General features: G+C 55.6%; 1 protein-coding gene across 3 annotated transcripts in view; it reads right to left on the bottom strand.

The window, feature by feature from the left end:
- Positions 1–24,046, bottom strand: part of EVC2 (EvC ciliary complex subunit 2) — a 90,789-nt gene that overhangs the window by 10,957 nt on the left and 55,786 nt on the right. For all 3 annotated transcript variants that reach the window (XM_066280779.1, XM_066280776.1, XM_066280777.1), the window contains 4 exons: positions 21,530–21,984; positions 15,018–15,222; positions 12,648–12,770; positions 5,596–5,823 (listed from right to left, as the gene is read on the bottom strand). In XM_066280779.1, coding sequence (XP_066136876.1) covers positions 5,596–5,823; positions 12,648–12,770; positions 15,018–15,222; positions 21,530–21,984 — 1,011 coding nt within the window. The remainder of the gene's footprint in view (positions 1–5,595; positions 5,824–12,647; positions 12,771–15,017; positions 15,223–21,529; positions 21,985–24,046) is intronic.

Below are 24,046 nucleotides of genomic sequence, written 5' to 3' on the forward strand. Positions count from 1 at the left end.
ATAAACCGAGGTTGCAGTGTGGGGAGCGCATGGGCTTGCCCCCGGGACCGTGGAATCTTCATAGGCTTCTGAGCAGGAGTTCCTGACACGCTGCGATTTCTGATCATGGCCTCCCATCCCGCTGAGCGTCCTGACCACAGGGTCTCAGCAGTGTGCTGCGTCACGGGCCTGCTGTAAACTGACCGGCGAGTTCCCCAAAGACACCAAGTCCAGATGAATTTTTGAGGAATTTATTGGCCGGCGACTACAGGGGGAGGGGGTAAGACAAACCCAAATCCTGCAGCCCCCCCCCCCCATAGTTCTGAGGCCTGCTTTTATAGACAAAGTCACATACCAGTTGGGGTGGGTAAGGAGGGGCTCGTGACCCCTTTGTCTAGAGGTATCCGTCACTCTCATGACTTCAGGATGGGAGGGTGAGTCAGAGCGTAGGAATTCTTAATTAAGGTACATGAACATTCTTTTCTAAAGGCTTTTAAGAAAAGAGAAGAGGGTTTTCAGATACGTTCTATCTTCTTCGCTCTGGAGTTAAGTTCCGACTTAGCTGACCCAGTTGCCCTCGCAAGCCCCTCCTCCTGCATTCTTCTCTCCCCTTTCTCCACAGAAGGAAGGGGTAAGAGGCCTGACTTTTCCTCTTTAAAATGGCGTTGCTAACGCTAAGTTTTATAGTTTCTTGGCACCTTATCACAGGCCCGGCCAGCAGAGGGACAGGAGTCACAGGGGGTGCACAGAGACCTGTGGGCAGCGGTCCCTCAGGGGGCCAAACATGTCTCAAGTGTTCAGAAGCAGCCAGGAGGTCCGGGGCTAAACCTCAGGGTCCTCGGGAGGGAGGGGCAGAGGTGAGGTTTTAAATACAGGGCTGGGGCGGCGGGCAGCCGACAGTCTATTGATTTTTCAGAAAGGTTCTTCTGGCTTCAGTGTGGAGGGGAGACCGGGGTAGAGGGAGCAGGGGAGGGGACGATGGAAATTCACACTCGAACAGGAGCTGGGCTTTTCCAGCGGAAGGTGTGGGTGCCGCTTTCTGGCTGCGTGACCTTGGGGAAAAGGTTGAACCTCCCCAAACCTCCGCTCCCTCATCTGCGAATGCACACGGCAAATGCCCCGGGGTGAAGGGAGGTGTCCACCCTTCCCACGATGCTTTGGACTTGAGGAGAGCTCAGATCACATGAGCTGCCTGCTCTTACTGTGAGTTTCGATTTTCAGGTCTAGATTTGTCAGAGCCATGAGACTGGGCAGCAGAAACATATAAAAAGAGAAATTAAAAAATATCATCAGCTGAGAAAGCTCCGGCAGAATCGACAGGCAGGGTGACCAGCAGCAAGCGGCCAGGAAGCCCGAAGGAAGACTAGACGACGACGTCCGTTCAGACCTGGGCCAGTGGACAGCCCGCGATTTCACCCGAAGCGCAGCCACGGCATGGGTGCAGTTCCTCTGCGGAGGGCATCATCCGCCCAGAGGAAGTCCGTCCTATTTCATCTGGCCCATCACTGCCCGATGCAGCCGAGCCTTGGCACCTGTGCCAGTGTCCCCAAACCAGGCTGAACCTTTCCTGAAATGAGGTGACCCTGACACGGTTTTCTTGAGGAGACGTTTCTTCCGAAGCATTTCCTGTCGTGCTTTTGTACTTCTCCCAAATGTGGATCGGCTTTAAAAGCCCGCGCCGGGTGGGACCGCGGCTTTCACAGAACGATCACCGTACCGGAGGAACGTCTCATCACTGGGGCAGGCTACAGGTCTGTCTCCCCTCCAAATGCTAATCGGGGTGCGGGGGTGTGTGTGGGGGGGAGGGAACAAACTGGCATCCCATCCGCCGTTTTACCACCGATGCAATAAAACCACATCGGCTGACGTATCGTCAGTGGCTTCCAATTCAAGACACAACCACTCTTCTATTCTAGGCACACCAGGGAAGAAGGACGCGTGGATGTTCACTCAGAAGGGGCTTCACGATGAAGTTGAAATGGGAAGCGTTGGGTGACCCAGCTACTAACAGAAAGCGGGGTGGTTCCAAGTGAAATGAGCCAGGAGGTGTTTGAGGGCTGAAGGGAGGCTGCTTCTCACAATGGGAACGGGGACTGAAGCCAGAGGCCCCTAGGGTCTTCCTTTGTCCCTGACTGGACGTGTGACGACTCTGGACCTGCCCTCCCCTAAAGGGGAGGCCTCATCTTGTCACCTGCAGTTCAGGGCAGGGCTTACCTCCATGCCACTCACTTACAGAGGGACACTTGCTGTGGGTTTGGGGTAAATGCCTTGCAGACGGGTCCTCCCTAGTGTTAATTTTATCTTGAATGGCCATTGAATTCAATAAAATCCTCATTCTGCATATACAGAAATGATTGTGGGAGTTTTTTCTTTCCTCTGCTAACCTGGTAAATGTTGCAAATGAAGGTTTTAATGCTAAACCAACTATATTCCTGGGAAAAAATTCAACCTGGCCATATGCAGTCATTTTTTTTAAAAATAGATAGCTGGATGTTTTGTTTATGAATTGTACATTGTACATGAATATTCACAAGTAAGAATGACTTGCAGTGGCTCTTTCTCCTACTGTTTTTGGTGTCAAGGTTATCTCAAGGTTATCTGAGCTTCACAAAGTGAGTTGAGGTAGAGTCCCTACTTTTCTAACATCAGGGATCATTTGAAGGAGTAGGAAACTGGAAATATTTCCTACCTTGAAGTTGGGGAAGCTCACCTGTAACATCATTGGGGTTAGGCTGTTTTGTGTGTGCACGTTCCAAAATATATGTATCTTTTTTTAAACTACTGAATCAATTTCTACTTGAGCCAATTTTGGCAATCCATATTTTTCTAGAAAATTTTCCATTTCATTTCAATTTTCATATTTTACTCATTAAGTTCTCTTATTTTTTTTTTTTAAAAAACAAACAACTCTACTGCCTCTATAGTTGTTTCTTTTTTGTATTCCTTACCTTACTAGCCCCTTACCTCTTTTTAATACTCAGTATGGCCAGAAATGTGTAAATTTTATGAGAATTTTCTTCCAGAAAATTCAACTTTTCATTTTATTGATTCTCTCTATGGGGGTTTTGTTTTTCATTTCCTTTTTTAGGCGACCTTCCTTCCACTTTCTTCAGGTTCGTCTGCTGTTGTTTCCACCCTAACTTTTCATATGATCTCAATAATTTTGAGCCTCTCCTCTTCTCCCATGTACGTTTAGGGCATACATTTCCCTCTAAAAACTGCTTTAGCTGAACCCGACAAAGTCTGATGTGTCGTATTTACATTGTTTCTCTGTCCTATGTTGTTTTAAATTTCCATGATGGTTCTTTCAGCCCATGAGTTATTCAGAAGTATGTTTTAAAACTTCCAAAGTATTATATATAGACTTTTGGAAATAATCTTTCAAAAAAAACTGGTTTAAACTTAATCGTCCTTCTTTTGAAAGGTGGTCAAAGTGATATTGCACAGTCAGTCATTTTTAACTGTGGCAACGCGTGAAGAGGAAGAATAAGTATATTTCCTAACCGTTGGCTGCGAGGCTGTGTATGTGGACATTAAACACAGGTTGTTAAAGCTGTTCTTGGTTCACCCACACCTTCACTTGCTGGTTTCATTCAACCAGCCAATCAGCTGCAGACAGAGGTGAGCAGAGGTTTCCCAGGATGACTGCACAGTTCTCACTTCCTCCCTGCTCTTCTATCAATTTTTCTTTCTGTTCTTTTAAGTCTTTTGTTCCATGTATGCCCGTTAAGAATCGCTTAGCTCTCCAGGTGAATGAAAACTTTAAGCCATTTGGCATTATCTTTAATTCCCTTGATAATTTCGTAAATCACTACTTTACATTCTATGTTGATGATTCCAGCATGTCAAGCCTTTGGGGATTTAATGTTGTTGTTTTTTATCTGTTGTTTTTTCCCACATATACGTCCTCTTGCCTGGCTTCTTTACACATCCAGTGACTTCTCTAATTTAAGTTGAGAACTTTCACCCGTGGAAACCCTAAAGTACCCAGATTGAGACTGTTTTTCTCTGGAAAGGGTTTTTTGCCCCTGCCTTGGCCATGTACCAGGGCAGTGGGCCAACCTGGAACCATTTTAATTTAATTTATCACACTGGGGAATTCCTGACTGAACAGGTAAAGTACTTGGGGATTCCTTCTTCACATTTGTGGAAGCTTTTGATGAGAGATTTACAGGGAAAACCCCCTAACCCCCAGCCTGGAGCAGGGCTGCAGTCAGACAGGTTTCCCTGGTGGCTCCTTCTGACAGCAGGTGGTCTTCTCCTCCCAGGCCTCACTGGGCGTTCTACCCCTAAACACCCCCAGCCCCATGTCCTAATACCCCCGGAACCTCTGGGCCCCGGGCTTCACCCTTTGCCCCTGGCATTCAGCCTCAGTGGGGTTCACGTCCCTCTGCGAGTTCAGCTTCCTTGGATACCTGAGGCACTCGGGGATTTTACATGTTCTCTCCTGAGCTCGCTCACAAAGCATCAGAAAGCACGCTTGCCTTTATTTATCCAGCATCTGGATGGTTTGGGCTGAAATACTAATGACCTTGCCACTTCCTTTCTATCCTTAAGACCAGCTGTCCCTGTTTAAGGCGCATAACACATACGGGAAGGCCGTCTCGGATTCTTGCCGCGGCCAGTGGTATTTATGACTCCTTCAAAGGAATCATGAAAACCCCTGTTGGCAAGATCAGCGGGGATGGGCCATGAACGTGACCCAGGGGGTGACGTCAGAAACAAGACTGCATTTCCCGCTCCTGTGATAAATCAGCCCAGTGGACTTGGCAAAGAACTTGACCCCGCCACCTGCCCGAATCTCAACTTCTCTACCCAAGAATGGAGCAGGACAATGATACCTCCTTCCTGGCGGGGCTCGGCAAGTAATGTAAGGTGAAACAGAGAGCATAATTGTAACGCAGCATAAAACTGCTGCTTGTTTCTTTAGTCATGCTCAAACGATCATCTCAAGATGCACAATTAATTGAAGAGTTACTGGCACTTAAATCGTCCACACAGGCACTCAACCAACCAAGCCCCCTTTCCCTTGCTATAAATAAGCATTATAAAAACAGATAATGCATGAAGTTTTAATGTCTATACATCAAGGACCTAAAACCAGTCCTCGGAAACAGTTACTTCCATAGCTTTTGCTACATGACTATGCCTCTCTCGGACCTTGTGGGGGGGGGGGAGGAAGGCAGCAAATGGGAATAATGGGAATAATTAGACTCATAAAAGCTAGTGGTCATCTGGTATTTCATGGCATTGGAAGTGCCCTTCATGGAAAGCCACACTGTTATTTGTCACAGCATTAGGAAAAAACAATACGGCTGTTGCCTGGAAGGTGCGCCCATTGCAGAGGTGTTCAAAAGGTTGAAACCAAAAGGTGTGTTTTGCTTTTTTAGAGGAAATGAAACGTACAGTGTGCTCCCGGGTGAGTTACCACCCAGAACGCTCGCCACAACCCCAAAAGGACAGGTGAGGACCCACTGGAGGGCGCAGACACGGAGGAGGGTGCAGACCCCGAGGAGGGCACCAGGAAGCAGTGGGGGCGGGGCCTGAGCGGGGCACGGCGCCGCCCTCCCGCGTGGCCCCGCCCTCCCGCGTGGCCCCGCCCCGGTCCGCACTCACCGGGCTGTGGGACCCCAGGATCTGGGCGCAGGCGGACTTGGTCAGGGTCTCCGACTCGCTCAGCTCCTCCAGCAGCAGGTCCTGGATGCTCAGGAGGGCGGTGTACGCCCACAGCGTCGTGGCCGCCCGGGCCGCCTTCTGGAACTGCAGGGAGACCAGGGACTCCGCAAAGTGGCCCTCCTGGGCCTCCAGCTGCTGCACCCTCTCCCGCAGCAGCTCCCCTCGGACCTGGGGAGGGGGGTGGGGCAGAAACCAGAGGGCGTCAGTGGGGGGAGAGCGGCTTACACATGGCAGCCTATTAGATCTCCCACGGGCAGTGGGCTTGAATTCCGGACTCCGAGGAAGGTCTCAAATACCCCCAAAGAGGCAGCCCTGGAATCCCCAGTTTCAGACCACGAGGGCACCTCTGCTAACAAAGACTCCGCGGGGGTGGGGGCTAACTGTTCATTCCGCCTTCATCACTCTTGAAGGTACCCCAAACCTTGCCGTGATCCAGCACAAAGTCATTCCAGGCCTCCCATCGCAGAGGACGAGGTTCAGACTTCCTAGCAGGCTCGGCGGCCTGCCTCACGCTGACCCCAGCTGCGGCACACCTGGCCTGGTCCGGTCCGTTCTGCCACCTGCGCCCACACACCTGGGGCTCCCCTCCCTGACCACGCTCTGCCCTCCACGCCATGCTCCTTCCGTGTCTGCCGTGCCAGCCCCTGCTCTCCTGAACATCTCCTTTCTGTCATTTGGGTCTCTGGTCCCCAGTGAGCTTGCGCAAGCACCCTCACATCACATGTGTCTGTCACACTCTTCTGTCCCACCCACGCCCCATGCTCTTCACCCAGGGGGACACTCACCACACCTATGAGCTCCTCCAGGGGAGGACCCAGCACCGAGGACTCGGTCAATTCCAAGTCAGACAATCCACTCCCTCCATCATTCACGCAACTAAGTGGTTCATTCTGGCATCTACGTATTTCCTCTCTACAACCACTAACTCTTGCAATTTTTCTAGAAATCTGCTACAGTGAACAAGGTAGTCTCATGCTTCCCAGACTTCACCAGCCTGAGCGCCCCCAGGGGCAGGTGCCTGTAAATGTGCACCCCTCCCCTGCAAAGGAGAGCTCAAGTATAAACAAAGTAGCCCGTGAAGTCCTTCATTTTATCTACACAGGTCTGTCTGTGGGATTCTATTCACAACAAGCAAAAGCAGAAGAGCAACCCCAGGGCCCAACAAATAGATAAACAAAATGTGGTCCATCCATAGAAGGGAATATTATTCAGCCTTAAAAAGGAGGAAAATTCTTGCCCTGGCCGGTTGGCTCAGCGGTAGAGCGTCGGCCTGGTGTGCGGGGGACACGAGTTCGATTCCCGGCCAGGGCACATAGGAGAAGCGCCCATTTGCTTCTCCACCCCCTCCCCCTCCTTCCTCTCTGTCTCTCTCTTCCCCTCCCGCAGCCAAGGCTCCATTGGGGCAAAGATGGCCCGGGCGCTGGGGATGGCTCCTTGGCCTCTGCCCCAGGCACTAGAGGGCTCTGGTCGCGGCAGAGTGATGCCCGGGAGGGGCAGAACATCGCCCCCTGGTGGGCAGAGCGTAGCACCTGGTGGGCGTGCCGGGTGGATCCCGGTCGGGCGCATGCGGGAGTCTGTCTGACTGTCTCTCCCCGTTTCCAGCTTCAGGAAAAAAAAAAAAAAAAAAAGGAGGAAAATTCTGACACAGGCTACAAGCTACAACACGGATGAACCCTGAGGACATGTCGCTGATGAAATAAACCAGTCACAACATGACAAATACTGTATGATTCCACTTCGACGAGGTCTCTAGCTGACTCAGACCCACGGAGTCAGAAAGCAGAGGAGGGGGCTCCAGGGGCTGGGAAGTTGCTGCTCAGCAGGGACAGAGTTTGAGTTTGGAAGAATGAAAAATTTCCAGAGATGACGGTAATGATGGTCGCACAACAACGTCAATGGACTCGACGCCGCACAATGGGACACTGAAAAAATAACTGAGACGGTCAATTTCACAGTCTGTGCCTTCTTCTGCGGTCACTCTTTCCAGCGCTCAGCTCTCCGGGCAGTCCCAGGTCTCCGCCCAGGATGAGAATTCCTAAGCCCGCAGGATCTACAACGTATCCTGCAGCGTGAGTCTCCTGGTGGAGAAAGCGCTCCGCATCTGGATGTTGGAAAAGACCCCCCGGAAGGCAGACGCAGAAGACGGGATCAGTGAGGGAAACGGAGACTGACTGTGAACCCTCGGACGCCACGCTCGGGAACCGGGATTTGGGTGGGGGCCGTGGGAAGGTTTCCCTGCAAATCACGCTTCAGGGAGATGACTCTGACAGAGGCTGCCTCGGGGACAGAATGGGGGTGGGGGGGACACGGAGCCGGAGAGAAGCCTCCAGGGGCTTTCCCGGTCCTCGGATGGATGGATTTCCCACTCCTCATCCTGTAACAAATTCCCTTCCAACGTGCCGTTCTAGTCTCAGTGTTCCTGGGACCTCTACTGTCGGTTTCCTCGCTTCCCAGGGCGTCTGAGAACGGGCACGTTATTCTCACGCTTAAACTCGAGTCACTTCCGCAATGACAAGTGTGGAGCTGTTCCTGACAGAGGCGTCAGCCGCCACCTCCGCGTCGTCGCCCGGAGGCAGCGGCAGAGTCGCGATGGGACCCGCCATGGATAGCGGTGCGGGAAACCCATTCCCCAACGGAGGGCTGCTAACGCACCGCGCAGGCACCGCTCATCCTGAGACCTGGACACGGTGGCCGAGTAACGAATGGGCGAACGAATGCGTGATCCACGGGCCACCCACACGCAGGGCAACGCCAGGCAAGTCCTCCCAGGGAGAATGGATGCGTGAGCAACGCGGTCATGCCATTTTCATTTATATTTAAATGTCGCCCAGGAATATGCATGAGGAATGTATCTCTATGCTCTGTGCAAAAACAGCAGGAGAACACAGCAAAGGCAAACGGAAACATCCCCTCCATTTCTGGGTCCCTCAAACAGATCTGCTAACTGAAGACAGGATGGGCATGAAGAGACCTAGGCTTTAGGGTCCACCCCGCCCCCCAGAGCGGTGGGACCGTGGACAGGCCTCTCCGCCCTCCTGAGTCCCACTGGGCTCAGCATGGACACAGTAACAGCTGCTCCGTGTGTCTCACTACAGAAGGCTGTGGGGCATAGGCAGACGTTCCAAGGTCATTTCAAATATCAAAGGATTGGAAAGAACCTAGATGTCCATCATTCGAGGGCCAGTTAAGTCATTTAAGAATCACGTGTACTGTGAAATGCTACGCTTGAGAAAAGACAATGAGGGAAGTCTTCTTTACTGAGTGAAAAATCATCAAGTTTCAGTGTTAGGTAAAAAGCAGAGATAGAGAGAGGGATGGATGGATGGATAGATAAACGGAGAGACGGACATACAAACAGCTACAGGTAGACAGATAAACAGGTGTATTTCTAACAGTGGGAAAGTTCAAATGAGCCACATAATTTGTGTGTGTGTCCTCTGCCTCTCAGGACAGCAGCCAGTGACCCAAGCTTACTCTATTAGCTCACCAGTTATACAGAAAAAAGTGGACAGGCAGGAAGCTCACTTCTGTCTGTCTGTCTTTCCTCCCTGAATCAATCATACAACCATTCATTCCAGGTGGAACCCCGATTAGTCAGGTGGATTTTCCACCTGACGGCAGGACGCACACTCCCGGACGGTTGGCGCACACACAGGCTGCTCTCTGAGACCGTGAACATGTCGAGAGCACGGATCTGGAACCACGCCTGCCTGGCTCCAAGAACCCGCCACAAACCGTCCCCTGGAGGAGGAAGGGGGAGGGGACGTGGGGAAGGGGACGACTGAGAAGGCAAGGAGAAGAAAGAAACGGAAGAAAGTAGAGGGCAGAGGGGACATGGGGAAGAGCACCAAAGGGTCTACTTGGGAGGCTGAGGCCACCTCACTGTCGCCACACACTGAGGTCATAATGCGGTGGTGAAAAGGTCCCGGGGAGGAGGAGGACGTGCCTCCCTCAGCCCCCAGCCCTGTCGCTCACTGACGCTGTGACTGTGAGCCGTTCTCTCAACCTCTCCAGGTGGGGGTATCCAGACAAGGCACCCGCCACCAGGGTAAGGGCTGGGGACTCTCTGATGTGGATTTTAGAAAAGAAAGGGGACACCTGGCAGGTACTTCCAGGATGCTCTGCAGCCTCAGCTGTGAAGCCCAAGTCCCTTTGGGGACACCACCCTGCTGGCCAGGCTGAGGCTTTGCAATGTGTCTCCGGGAAGCGGTCAGCCCAGCCTGGCTTCATCTCTACAGCTCATAAGCTTTGAAGGACTCCCTGGTCCAGAAACACAGTCGCATCACTTCGAGCTGCGGGCACGCCCACTCAGGCTGTCATCTCTCTGCAACTACCCTGCAAGTGAAACATCGGAACAGCTGCCTCTCAGATGCTGAGACGCAATCGCTCGATTCCGGGAGAATCATGGGAGCTGCTGACGGGGGGGAGAGCCTCTCCTGCTGACACCTTCCACAAGGGAGCAGGTGACTGGGCAGGGGGGCTGCCACCAGAAGGTCACAGCTGACGAACGTCCCTCCTCTGCCTTTCCCTGTGTGTCAGACCAATGTCCCCTGGAGCTGCTCCATTGTTGGGAAAAACCCGCGGTGGCGCCCCCTTGCAAGTTACAACGTGCCTTTCTGCCCGAGCGCATCCCAGGACCCTGGGACTGGTGGGCGACCATTGTCGCAGGCCTCACTGAACGGATGTGGGAGCCCAGGCGTGTGCGCCCCTCACTGCACAGCTGTGGGAAACACCCTCTAACATTAAGAAAGATGACACTTTCTCCTCCACCTGCCTTCCCCTTGTCTTCTTTCTCCGCTTTCCGTCCTGAGTGGGTCCAGGGTGCTCCTTCCTGGTCCCTTACACAGTGACAACCTGAACACACCTGGAAGAAACCCCTGACCTTGCCCAGAGCACACTCTCTGGCTCTTCGCCAGCTTATGCATTTGAGAAATACATGTACATAAATAAAATAAATAAAATAAAAACCATGCAAAGAACACGGACGAAAGAGATGAACAAAACCAGCAGCTCTAAAATGAGGCTAGATCCATCCATTCCCTGAACCTACCTCTCCTGAACACTTGCTAGGGGACAGCAGGCAATCGGGCAGGGATCACCTGGTGTCAACTTCTAAATGTCACCTCCCCAAGGAGACCCAACCCGACTCTCCCACCCACAGTCGATCCCACCTCTCCTTCACCCCAACCACGGTCACTATCCCCTCATCTTATTTGTGTCCATAGGCACTGATCATGGTCTGTCATTTTTTTTTTTTTTTTTTGTATTTTTCTGAAGTGAGAAGTGGGGAAGCAGAGAGACTCCCGCATGCACCTGACCGGGATCCACCCGGCATGCCCACCAGGGGGTGATGCTCTGCCCATCTGGGGCATTGCTTCGCTGCAACCGGAGCCATTCTAGCACCTGAGGCGGAGGCCACAGAGCCATCCTCAGCGCCCGGGCCAACTTTGCTCCCATGGAGCCTTGGCTTCAGGAGGGGAAGGGAGGGATAGAAAGAAAGGAGAGGGGGAATGGTGGAGAAGCAGGTGGGTGCTTCTCCTGTGTGCCCTGGAGGGGAATCAAACCCAGAACTTCCACATACCGGGCCGACATTCTACCACTGAGCCAACCAGCCAGGGCCCATGGTCTGTCATTTTAAGTGCTTGCTGTCCATCTTCCCCGACTAGAACGTGTGCCCTGTGAGCGCAGGGCCCAGGCCTGCCTCAGTCATGCTGCAGCCCGAGCTCATCAGCACGGAGCCTGGGACTGACCTGGGCTGCCTCCTCAGACTACTAGTGGGATGAATGGACAGTACAGCACGCCTTCCAATGAGAAAGGGAGTGAGGGCGGGGGAACACGTGGGAAGAACTGGGTGTTCCCATAAGGTTTCCCGAAAGAGGGGACACCTAGACAGCTAAGGAGACTGGGTCCAGCAATCCTGGTAAAGACGGAGGGGGGGTGACTCCAGGGATGGATAAGCACCGTGCAGCCGTGCGCACCGTGCAGGGGAACAGAGCGTGCCGAGGAAGTGATGGGAATCCGGGCGGGAGAGGGTGGCCAGGTGGCTGTGGGCGCATGGAGGAGGGTGCGCAGGACACCAGGGAGGGTGACGGGAGTGGGACTACCCGTGCGAGCTGCTCAGTCAGGGCCCGGCATGAAGACGGGGTGGCCACGGCCATGGAGGCGGCCGCAGGGGAGGCCCAAGGATGGACCTGGGACCGCCAGGCGGACAGGCGGAGGAGGGAGTTCCAGGGGAGGCGCAAGGATGGACCTGGGACCGCCAGGCGGACAGGCGGAGGAGGGAGTTCCAGGGGAGGCGCAAGGATGGACCTGGGGCCGCCAGGCGGACAGGCGGAGGAGGGAGTTCCAGGGGAGGCCCAAGGATGGACCTGGGACCGCCAGGCGGACAGGCGGAGGAGGGAGTTCCAGGGGAGGCCCAAGGATGGACCTGGGACCGCCAGGCGGAGGAGGGAGTTCCAGGGGAGGCCCAAGGATGGACCTGGGACCGCCAGGCGGAGGAGGGAGTTCCAGGGGAGGCCCAAGGATGGACCTGGGACCGCCAGGCGGAGGAGGGAGTTCCAGGGGAGGCGCAAGGATGGACCTGGGATCACCAGGCAGAGGCGGAGGAGGGAGTTCCAGGGGAGGCGCAAGGATGGACCTGGGGCCGCCAGGCGGACAGGCGGAGGAGGGAGTTCCAGGGGAGGCGCAAGGATGGACCTGGGGCCGCCAGGCGGACAGGCGGAGGAGGGAGTTCCAGGGGAGGCGCAAGGATGGACCTGGGGCCGCCAGGCGGACAGGCGGAGGAGGGAGTTCCAGGGGAGGCGCAAGGATGGACCTGGGGCCGCCAGGCGGACAGGCGGAGGAGGGAGTTCCAGGCAGAGGACCACGGTTCAGAAACACGTGTTTGGGGGAGATGGAGAGCCGCGGTCCTGGGGGCTCTGTGCGCCCTGCAGACGGTGGCCGCCAGCCCTGCCCAGGGCAACGGGAAACAGCAGGTGCGACGGAGCACTGACCTTTTCCACCAGGTCTTCAGGGGCCGGCTCGTCAAAGAGCTGGATCTTCTCTTCGATGCTCTTCCTCAGAAGGTCTATCTTGCTTTTATTCTTGGCGCGTGACTTCCTCGCCTTGGACTGTTGCTGGAGAGGATGAGAGCAGACGTGGGCAGGAAAGTGACCACCAGCACGTGCCCGCGGCCCCGTCTCCGGAAGCCGAGGGACCGTATGCTGCCTCCGGTGGGAGAGGGGAAGGGGGTACATTTTCCCGGGATAAGGTCAGTTCACGGGCTCTCGTCTTCACGGTCTCCAGTGGGCTCCTCCCGCCAAAGGGAACAGGGGACCTCGGCTGGGCAGAGCCGGAGCCCTGCGGTCAGACAAACCGCGCCCCCAACACGGATCCAGCTCCTCCCCACTGGTGAGACCTCCGCCCATCACCCCTCTGAGCGGGGAACCAATCGGCCGGGGGCCCACCCTCGTGACGCTTACAGAACAGTGGAGAAAAACAACAGCGAACATGAAAACCAGTAACTAAGAGGCACTCTCAGATGGCCGATGAGGGATAGGAGACAGGGGACATGGTGACAGGGAGTGGGGAGGACAGCAGCCGCTGAGCAGGTGTGCACGACAGCTCACGGAGACGCCGTGCACACAGCCCGCACAGGGCGCCCGGCCTGCACACACATGCATTAGCTTCTTCACAAACGTCAGCAAGCGACAGAGCGCTGAGACCTGCGTGACAAGACGGGGTCAAGCACGTGAGGAATCGGGAGCGGAGGGTTTCAGGGCCTGCAGGGGAAGAAGCTTGGGGCTGCAGTGGACAACGGAGAGGTCAGGGGTGCTCAGCAAAGTGGGCGACGGAGAGGTCAGGGGTGCTCAGCAAAGTGGACGACGGAGAGGTCAGGGGTGCTCAGCAAACTGTTATTCAACCAGTGGATGCGTGTATCAGATGCCACCAACTCTGAGCCTCCTTTTGCACACCTGTGAAATGGACACCTGCCTCATCAGATTAGTGTGAGAACACACCACGTAACAAACAGAACACAATGCAACACAGCTTATCATCTGCCTCACAATCTAGCGTAACAGCATGACACAACGTCACAGCATGATGTAACACAACAGAAGGTAACATAACAACACAACAGCACAACACAGCCCAGCAGAGAGAACAGGACACACACCACCACACACCGGGGATGCACACAGCTCCTGGCGGGGGCGCTCCCTGGAGAGGGCTGGTCCCCCCCCCCTTCCCAGCTCACCCACCTGCCCTTTCTCCTCTCTGCTGCATCCCCGGAGGTCCCACGATCCCCCAGGGCCTTCTCTAGACACGGAATCAGGCCTGCCCACCAGACTCTGCCCTGGCGTCCTGAACAGTCACTTAGGCTGACCGTGGGGTGGTGGCCCATGTCCATCCCATCAGAGGAGGAAAGCGCAGACATGGTAATTCACTTATCTCAGAACACCCCCATCTGACAGAGGAGGAGATGGAGGCCAGGAGAGCATATCCAGGGGCCTAAGGCCACATCGCAGGAGCCCTGAGGACTACAGCCCAGTGTCCTGACTCCTGAGCTCCAATTCTTTAAATGGAATTGGCTGGGCTCCGCCAACTCCACTATCTGAGCTAACAGAAATACCCCCACACACACACACAAAAAGAAAATTGTGGGTCAATGCCTCTTAGGAACAGAGCCAGGCTGGTGGGCAAGACCTTGAAGTCCAGAGAATACAAAGGGGCTCAGGGGAGATAAGGCTAAGAGGGGCCAGGGTGGGGGAGGGAGAGGCAGTGGAAATCACCCCAACCCTACGCACAGTGATGCCAAGTTCACAGCCTGAAACTGGTCTTAGATGGAGCATTTACACCAGGGAAACGGGCAAATGCTACGAATCAGAACTTCCCTCTCCCTCACATCCCTGAACCTCCCTCCAGTAAGTCAGTTTACTGACACCTGCTGAGATCACGGTAGAACTTCCGTCCTGGCAGAGAGCCACAGAGAGGACTGAAGAAAGGGGGTGGAAATCTGACCCTGCAGCGCTTAGAGCCCAAGTCCTTAGGGACTCAATGATTAGTGAACAGAATTTAGAATTTATCGCACACCTCCTATGCACCAGGCAGTTCCTAAGTTCTGGTTCATGGCCGCTGGTGGACAGTGCAGGGGCCGAGGCAAGGGGCTCCGGGCTGGGCACCAGTGTGCCCACAACAGACCTTAAGGTCCGGACAAGCTTGGCGGTTCTAGGAACAGCCGACGCCGAAGTGGCCGGAGAGGAGAGGGTGGGGAAGGGCGGGGGAGCCGAGATGAGCCCAGGGCGGTACTGGATCCCAAACCGTGGGCAGGAGATGGCCTGGCTCTGCCATCCAGGGGCCTCCCTCGGCGACGCCCCTCCTACCTGCAGCTCGGGGGCCGCCAGGGCCTGGTCCAGCTTCAGGCACTCTGCCTCCCGCCACGCAGCGTGCAGCCGCTGCAGCAGGACGCGGGCCCGGACTCGGGGCAGGGCCAAGCTCCTGTCCATCTGGGCAAAGCAGCCGTGGACATCCTGACGCATCCTGAGCAGCTCGTCCTCCGACAGGGAGAAGGCCGAGGCGCAGAGCCTCCTGGGAGAGCAAGAACGGCAGTGCGGCTCAGTGGTGAGTCCACCGCTACACACACCACCTCTTCTTCACCCGCCTGCCTGCCCGCCGGCCCCGCTGACGGATGCCCAGGATGCTTCCGCTGGGGGGCTGCTGCCAACGAGGCGGCGATGACCTCCTGCCGTCGTCTATGACAACAGGGACGGACCCACAGGGTATTATGCTCCATTAAATAAGTCAAAGACAAATACTCTATGATGTCACTTATAGGTGGAATCGAGTAAAGAAAATAAAACAGAAACAAACTCACAGATACAGAGAACAACTGATGGTTTCCAGATGAGAGGGGGTTGGGGGGGAGGGGCGGAAAAGGTGAAAGGGATTAAAAAGTACAAATTTCCAGTTATAAAAACGATCACAGGGCTCAGGGAATATAGTCAATAATGTTGTAATAATGACATGTGGTGTCAGATGGGGACTAGAATCATTGGGGTGGTCACTTCACACATTATATAAATGTTTAATCACTACGGTGTGCACCCGATACTGTTATGATATCGTACATCCACTGTAACTGAAAAATGAATTTTTAAAAAGTTAAAAAAACAACAACTTTTTTTTTAAAAAAAGAACACACGTGTTCTCATCCATAGAAAATAGTGGGGGTTGTGCTGGGGGTAGTTAAGCTGAGCATTCAGCTAGCAAAAGTCATTAGTTAAATTCACGACCGGGGAAAAATAAAACCATCATCTCCTTAATCACGTCTTCAAGCTGGTCATATTTCTTGAACGTCTAAAAGTCTGCTATGCCGGACACAACACCCTACCGGAGCTGAGAATTCAGAGTTGAATGCACGGGGCTGGGAGGGGGTCTGAGAAAAGGCAACAGGTCTTCTGTGTTTGTGACCTGGAAGATAAGCTGGTCTCACTTTGAAAACAGACCTGGAAACAAAGTCTGGCCCGTTGACCCTGGGCAGCTGTGTACACTGTCAATGGGACTAGCAGCCCAGAGGAGAGATGCCCAACTCAGCTCAGGTGGGTCAGGGACCAGGGGGCCCTTGCACTGGGTCTTAAAGACAAGGACCATTTAGAGAAAACCTATTCCATGCCAGAAACCTTGCTGATGACCGACCGCTGTGGGCCCAGCTGGGAAGGTCTCTCCCGGAAACAGGGTAAGACCGCCAGGGACCTCGAGCCCACATCGCTGACACCCCTCTCTTGGGTTTCTCTCTCCATTGTTTTTTTTTTTAAAGGACCTCAGAAATCGCGGCTGCTCCATCGTACCAGCCCTCCGCAGCCCCTCGGTCCCCTGTGTTTGCTGGTTACACGGAATCCAAAGTGAAGGCAACGCGGAAATCAACAAGTCCTTCTTGCCCGTCTTTGCACCGATCCAGCCAGGGCGCTCTTGTCTTCCTCCTCTCTGACGCAGGCACCAAGCTAACACAGGAACACGGGACACAGGCTCTCTGACCCCGAAGGACTTTCTAATCCAGGCATGCGCTCAGGAAAGAAGTCTCTCTCCCTGGCAAAAATATGCATTCTTATTCATTCCTACTTTATCCGACCAGGGCAGCGACTCCATCCTGCTGGGAACCGGGAGGCTTATAAAAACATATTTCAAAACGAATGTGCAGACATTTTTACATAATGCCTCCGGAATGAAGGCCATAACCTTTCAGAATCATAAATAAGCCAAGTGCAGGAGCGGACTGGCACCGCTTGCGCTGCTGGTCGACCCCTGTCCCACCCAGAGGGACGTCATAAAGAGCTTTCTAATAGCAGGGTGAGAGTTCTCTTTCCCCTGCAGGACGACCAGATCGGTGGCGGCTCTAGGAACAACCCCGCCGCACGGAGCCCGGTGAAGTTGAAGAGAATGACTGTCTGATAATAGGGATGTCACATTCAGATGCTTCGGAGAGTCAGAGCAGGTCAGGACGGAGAGAGAGACTGTGGTGGAGTGGAAGGTGAGCGGAATAATGACTGCGCAGAACAACGTGTGGGAGCAGGACAACGGCGTGTCAGGATCTGACTTTCCTGGGCTTGGAGGAGGTGGCAATTCTGTTCCAGGAAACAAACACTACACCCTGGCCGGGTAGCTCAGTGGATAAAGTGTCATCCCGGCACACCGAGGTCAAGGGTTCAATCCCGGTCAGGACACATATAAAAAGCAATCAATGGGCCCTGGCCAGTTGGCTCAGTGGTAGAGCGTTGGCCTGGCATGCAGGAGTCCCGGGTTTGATTCCCAGCCAGGGCACACAGGAGAAGCGCCCATCTGCTTCTCCACCCCTCCCCCTCTCCTTCCTCTCTGTCTCTCTCTTGCCCTCCCGCAGCCAAGGCTCCATTGGAGCAGAGTTGGCCCGGGCGCTGAGGATGGCTCCATGGCCTCTGCCTCAGGCGCTAGAATGGCTCTAGTTGCAACAGAGCAACGCCCTAGATGGGCAGAGCATCGCCCCCTGGTGGGCATGCTGGGTGGATCCTGGTCGGGCGCATGCGGGAATCTGTCTGACTGCCTCCCTGTTTCCAACTTCAGGAAAAAAAAAAAAAGCAATCAATGAATATACAACTAAATAGAACAACTAAGTGGAACAATGAGTTGATGCTTCTCTCTCTCTTTCTTTCTAGCAATCAATGGAATGCTTTTCTTTTTTTAAAAAAGAAAACAAGCATTGGGAAATAGATGAGGACAGAATCACTAAAGTGAGATGGGAAAGAGCCAAACAGTCCCTTGATCTAAACCAGGACCTCGCTCGCTGCCAAAACCAGGGGACCCACTCTCCCTGGCGGCAAGGTCAGTCCGGGCAATAGCATGGAGTGGAGGAGGCAGTAAATCCTTGAGACTGGAGAATCCTGTCCCGTGGGAGGTATACACCACCAAGGATGGGCACTGCAGGACGGCGCTCTGCTGTAGGAGCCCTCCAAGGGTCTGAGGAGAGTGCCGGCCTCGGGGTGAACGGGGTGGGCCACTGGGTGGACAGGGTGGACCACTGGTGGATGGAGTGGACCACCAGTGGATGGAGTGGACCACCGGGGTGAATGGGGTGGACCACCAGTGGATGGAGTGGACTACTGGGGTGGACCACTGGGGTGGATGGGGTGGACCACCGGGTGGACGGGGTGGACCACCGGTGGATGGCGTGGACCACCGGGTGGATGGGGTGGACCACCGGTGGATGGCGTGGACCACCGGGTGGATGGGGTGGACCACCGGTGGATGGCGTGGACCACCGGGTGGATGGGGTGGACCACCGGTGGATGGCGTGGACCACTGGGTGGATGGGGTGGACCACTGGTGGGTGGCATGGACCACCGGGTGGACCACCGGTGGATGGGGTGGACCATTGGGTGGACGGGGTGGACCACTGGTGGATGGCATGGACCACCGGGTGGACAGGGTGGACCACCGGGTAGACGGGGTGGATCACCGGGTGGATGGCATGGACCACCGGGTGGACGGGGTGGACCACTGGTGGGTGGCATGGACCACCGGGTGGACGGGGTGGACCACGGGTGGATGGGGTGGACCACGGGTGGATGGCATGGACCACCAGGTGGACGGGGTGGACCATTGGGTGGATGGGGTGGACCACTTTGGTGGACGGGGTGGACCACTTTGGTGGACGGGGTGGATCACCGGTGGATGGCATGGACCACCGGGTGGACGGGGTGGACCACTTTGGTGGACGGGGTGGATCACCGGTGGATGGCATGGACCACTGGGTGGACGGGGTGGACCACTTTGGTGGACGGGGTGGACCACCGGTGGATGGCATGGACCACTGGGTGGACGGGGTGGACCACCGGGTGGACGGGGTGGATCACTGGTGGATGGCATGGACCACCGGGTGGACGGGGTGGACCACTTTGGTGGACGGGGTGGACCACCGGTGGATGGCATGGACCACTGGGTGGACGGGGTGGACCACTGGGTGGACGGGGTGGACCACCGGTGGATGGCATGGACCACTGGGTGGACGGGGTGGACCACCGGGTGGATGGCGTGGACCACTGGTGGATGGCATGGACCACCAGGTGGATGGGGTGGATCACCGGTGGATGGCATGGACCACCGGGTGGACGGGGTGGACCACTTTGGTGGATGGGGTGGATCACCGGTGGATGGCATGGACCACCGGGTGGACGGGGTGGACCACTTTGGTGGACGGGGTGGATCACCGGTGGATGGCGTGGACCACCGGGTGGACGGGGTGGACCACTTTGGTGGATGGGGTGGATCACCGGTGGATGGCATGGACCACCGGGTGGACGGGGTGGACCACTTTGGTGGACGGGGTAGATCACCGGTGGATGGCATGGACCACCGGGTGGACGGGGTGGACCACTTTGGTGGACGGGGTGGATCACCGGTGAATGTCATGGACCACTGGGTGGATGGAGTGGACCACCGGGTGGACGGGGTGGACCACCAGGGTGGAGCCAGCAGAGCTACTGGATCATCAGTTTGGGTGGGAGGGGGAGAGACAGATGGACTCAGCAGATAGACTGAGAAAGATTCACTCCCCTCCCCTCTCGCCCACTCCAAACTCACAACATCCCCTCCACAACCCTAGGTCAGGGAAACTGTTTCTAATAAAAAAAGGGCTATCAATTCAGAATTTAAACTGTGGAGCGCCTCAACGAAGAAAAGAACAGTAAAAGGGTTTTGGTTTTGTTTCGTGGCTGCAGTGGGTTTTCTAGGTTGGTGGGTGGGTTGGTTTGTTGAAAGGAAAAGCAACTTTAAGGAATACTGACCGGTAGGACCACTGGTTAAAGGGACAAGAGGCGCCCCTCCCCTCGGCAAACATCACTTCTTATCCAGGGACCAGGTGCAGTTCCTGCTTATCCATCACTAGTGGGTTTCAGTTACCTGTCCGCCCACAGAATTAGTCAAGCAAAGCAGTCACACCCCCCATGGGAACTCGGGGGCACCTCGCCCTGCTGTTACTACAAAGCCTGCCTCCCACAGCCCTGCCTGGTCCCTGTAACCCCTGAGTGGCCCCGGGTGACATGTGGTGTCCTTCTCTCCTGGGCTGTGAGTATACGTGACTACTCAACTGCTGTCAGTCTCATCTGTCCAGTGTCAGATGTGTGTTCAGCCATCCCATACCTCAGGGTGGAATCCCTCCCTCACCTAGGGAGGGACAGGAGACAAGGGAGACCTGTGGGGACAGGAGACAAGGGAGACCTGTGGGGACAGGAGACAAGGGTCACCTGTGGGGACAGGAGACAAGGGACACCTGTGGGGACAGGAGACAAGGGTCACCTGTGGGGACAGGAGACAAGGGACACCTGTGGGGACAGGAGTCAAGGGAGACCTGTGGGGACAGGAGACAAGGGACACCTGTGGGGACAGGAGACAAGGGACACCTGTGAGGACAGGAGACAAGGGAGACCTAAGGATGGACAGGAGACAAGGGACACCTGTGGGGACAGGAGACAAGGGTCACCTGTGGGAACAGGAGACAAGGGAGACCTGGGAGGGACAGGAGACAAGGGAGACCTGGGAGTGACAGGAGACAAGGGACACCTGTGGGGACAGGAGACAAGGGAGACCTGGGAGGGACAGGAGACAAGGGAGACCTGGGAGGGACAGGAGACAAGGGAGACCTGGGAGGGACAGGAGACAAGGGTCACCTGTGGGGACAGGAGACAAGGGAGACCTGGGAGGGACAGGAGACAAGGGAGATCTGTGGGGACAGGAGACAAGGGAGACCTGTGAGGACAGGAGACAAGGGACACCTGTGGGGACAGGAGACAAGGGTCACCTGTGGGGACAGGAGACAAGGGAGACCTGGGAGGGACAGGAGACAAGGGAGACCTGGGAGTGACAGGAGACAAGGGACACCTGTGGGGACAGGAGACAAGGGAGACCTGTGAGGACAGGAGACAAGGGACACCTGTGGAGGGACAGGAGACAAGGGTCACCTGTGGGGACAGGAGACAAGGGAGACCTGGGAGGGACAGGAGACAAGGGAGACCTGTGAGGACAGGAGACAAGGGACACCTGTGGGGACAGGAGACAAGGGTCACCTGTGGGGACAGGAGACAAGGGACACGTGTGGGGACAGGAGACAAGGGTCACCTGTGGGGACAGGAGACAAGGGAGACCTGGGAGGGACAGGAGACAAGGGACACCTGTGGGGACGGGAGACAAGGGAGACCTGGGAGGGACAGGAGACAAGGGACACCTGTGGGGACAGGAGACAAGGGTCACCTGTGGGGACAGGAGACAAGGGAGACCTGGGTGGGACAGGAGACAAGGGGCACCTGTGGGGACAGGAATCAAGGGACACCTGTGAGGACAGGAGACAAGGGAGACACTCAGGAACACTCACATGAAGATCAGGTGGCCCCAGTGTCTCAGCTCCGCCTGCTCCTCCGTCGAGGCCTCCAGAGCGTCGTCCTTCAGCCTCTGCCTGACGCTCTGGACACCCTCCTGGTCCCTGTCCCTCTGCTCGCCCTCGAGCTGCCCGGCCCGGGCGGCCATCTCCTTGCTGTGCTCCTCCAGGATCTGCTGCAGGAAGAGCCAGGGCACGCCGCGCTTGAGCAGCTCCTGGGTCATGGCGGAGTGCTGCAGGCGCCCCAGCTCCTCGGTGGCTCTCCCGAACAGGGCGAGGGTCAGGGCCCGGAGGTCGTCCAGGGCCGCCTGGTCCAGACGCTCCTGCAGCTCCTCGAGGGCAGCGCTGTGGCCCGCCACCAGGCTGCGCCACTGGCCCAGGTACTGGCCCGCATCCTCGGCGGCTCGGAAGGCCTCCCCGACGGACAGCTGCTCCCTCCGCTGCTCCTTGTGCTGGCCGGAAGTCAGAAGGGAAAATGAGCAGGGGAAAAGTTCAGTCCTCCGAAGCCCTTTGGGAAAACCCTCTGGAAATGAGTCAACCGAGGCTCAGCCGGTCTAAGCCTTCTCCCCAACATGCTCACATTCAGAAAATTATCCTTAAGAAACCAACCCAAAACACAGGGAAAACTTCATTTGTTCAACGTTGGCCAAACGCTCATTCACTGACTAGGGGAAGCCCCAGAGGCAGAGCCCCAGGTTCCAATCCTGGCTTCTCCACGGACGAGCTGAGTTAGCGGAGGAGAGCGTCCCCTCCTGGCTGTGACTCCGTTTCCTAACCTGTGACGTGGGGAGAAGGGCATCTGCCTCGCGGAGCAGGTGTGAGGACCCAGGGAGTTGCTCACCACACGCGTAGCTGGTGCCTGGTGCAGACCTCACATGGAAGAAGGTCCGCTACCATTAGTACTACGTCCTAGGCACGGAGCAACCGCAAATTGTGATATTGTAAGAAAAAAGAACCCAAAACCCTGAGGTCCATGAGAGACCACGTACATAAGGTGAGGGAAGACCTTTTCAGGAAGAAGACCCAAGTGAGACCTGAGGAATGAGGTCATACTTTAACCAGGTTAACTATGGAGAAAGAACACTCCTCAGAGAAAGAACAGCAAGAGCAAAGGCCAGTGGGGGGGGGGGGTGTAAAAAGCTGATATGCATGAAGATGTTCGCCGTGGTGTTATTTATAACAGCACAGCTGTAGAGAGTCTCAGTTCTGCTTTGTGAGGACACGGATGGTCTTTTTCTTTTCTTTTCTTTTGTATTTTTCCGAAGTTAGAATCAGGGAGGCAGTCAGACAGATTCCCGCATGTACCCGACCGGGATCCACCCGGCACGCCCACCAGGGGGCAATGCTCTGCCCCTCTGTGGCGTCGCTCTGTTGCATCCAGAGCCATTCTAGCATCTGAGGCAGAGGCCACAGAGCCATCCTCAGAGCCCGGGCCAACTTTGCTCCAATGCAGCCTTGGTTGCGGGCGGGGAAGAGAGAGACAGAGAGGAAGGAGAGGGGGAGGGGTGGAGAAGCAGATGGGTGCCTCTCCTGTGTGCCCTGGTCGGGAATCGAACCCGAGACACCAGGCTGACACTCTACCGCTGAGCCAACCAACCAGAGGCACGGATGGTCTTCTTTATGTTCGTGGGTGCTGGTGACCAGAGAATATCAATTACCTCATTCTACAAAGGAGGTGCTCTCAGCACTGGGACAGAACATAAACCTTCACCTTTGGGGGCTACATCCTAACTGTGGCACTCCCACTATTTATCAAAAGCAGCTGCAAGAAACAGTCCTCCTGGAGGAGGCTGGGCTCCCAGCTGCCCGCCCACCCGCCTGTCCTTGCAGGCCCTAACCTCACATCAGGCCCGACCGTCAGGGGAGGGGACCATCACTTCGGCTTTTAGCCAGGGGAGATGGCAAGGTCGTGCTCAAGGACGGGGTGCGGTTCAACAGTCAAGGTGAGAATCATGGCTTCCTGCTGGGCCCCAAACATGATTATTAAAAAAGCAGAGTTTGTATCAATCAAGTTCAAAAGTTATTCTAGGCCCTGCTGGATAGCTTGATGGCTAAGAGCATCATCCCAAAGTGCAGAGGTTGCTGGTTCGATCCCTGGTCAGGGCATATACAGGGACAGATCTATGTTCTTCTCTGTCTGTCTCTCTCTTTTCCTCTCTCATCAAAATCAATCAATAAAATTTTTTTTAATTAAAAAAAAAAAGTTACTCTGTAATCCCTTCGCTCCTTTCTGAAATCGCTCCAGACACCAGCTAGGTACCATCCTGTACCTTCCGGATGTCCTCGGAAGCTCTCCTTACCCCCCGGCTGAGGGCGCTGTCTCAGTCTGGGTCCTCATCGGACCTCACCGGGCGGACTGATAGAGCCTCTCACGGGTTCGTAAAACCCTTCGACATTCGCCACTGTCCTCAGGGGAAGGTAACCCCCCGCCCACTGCGCCCTCACTCCTGGGCACACCCCCTCCGCCCCTGCCCCTGCCCCCGCCCCTCCACACACCCCAGCTCCTCACGTCCT

Source organism: Saccopteryx bilineata, chromosome 5 (genome assembly GCF_036850765.1).
Source record: "Saccopteryx bilineata isolate mSacBil1 chromosome 5, mSacBil1_pri_phased_curated, whole genome shotgun sequence".
In the NCBI taxonomy this organism is placed as follows: domain Eukaryota; kingdom Metazoa; phylum Chordata; class Mammalia; order Chiroptera; family Emballonuridae; genus Saccopteryx; species Saccopteryx bilineata.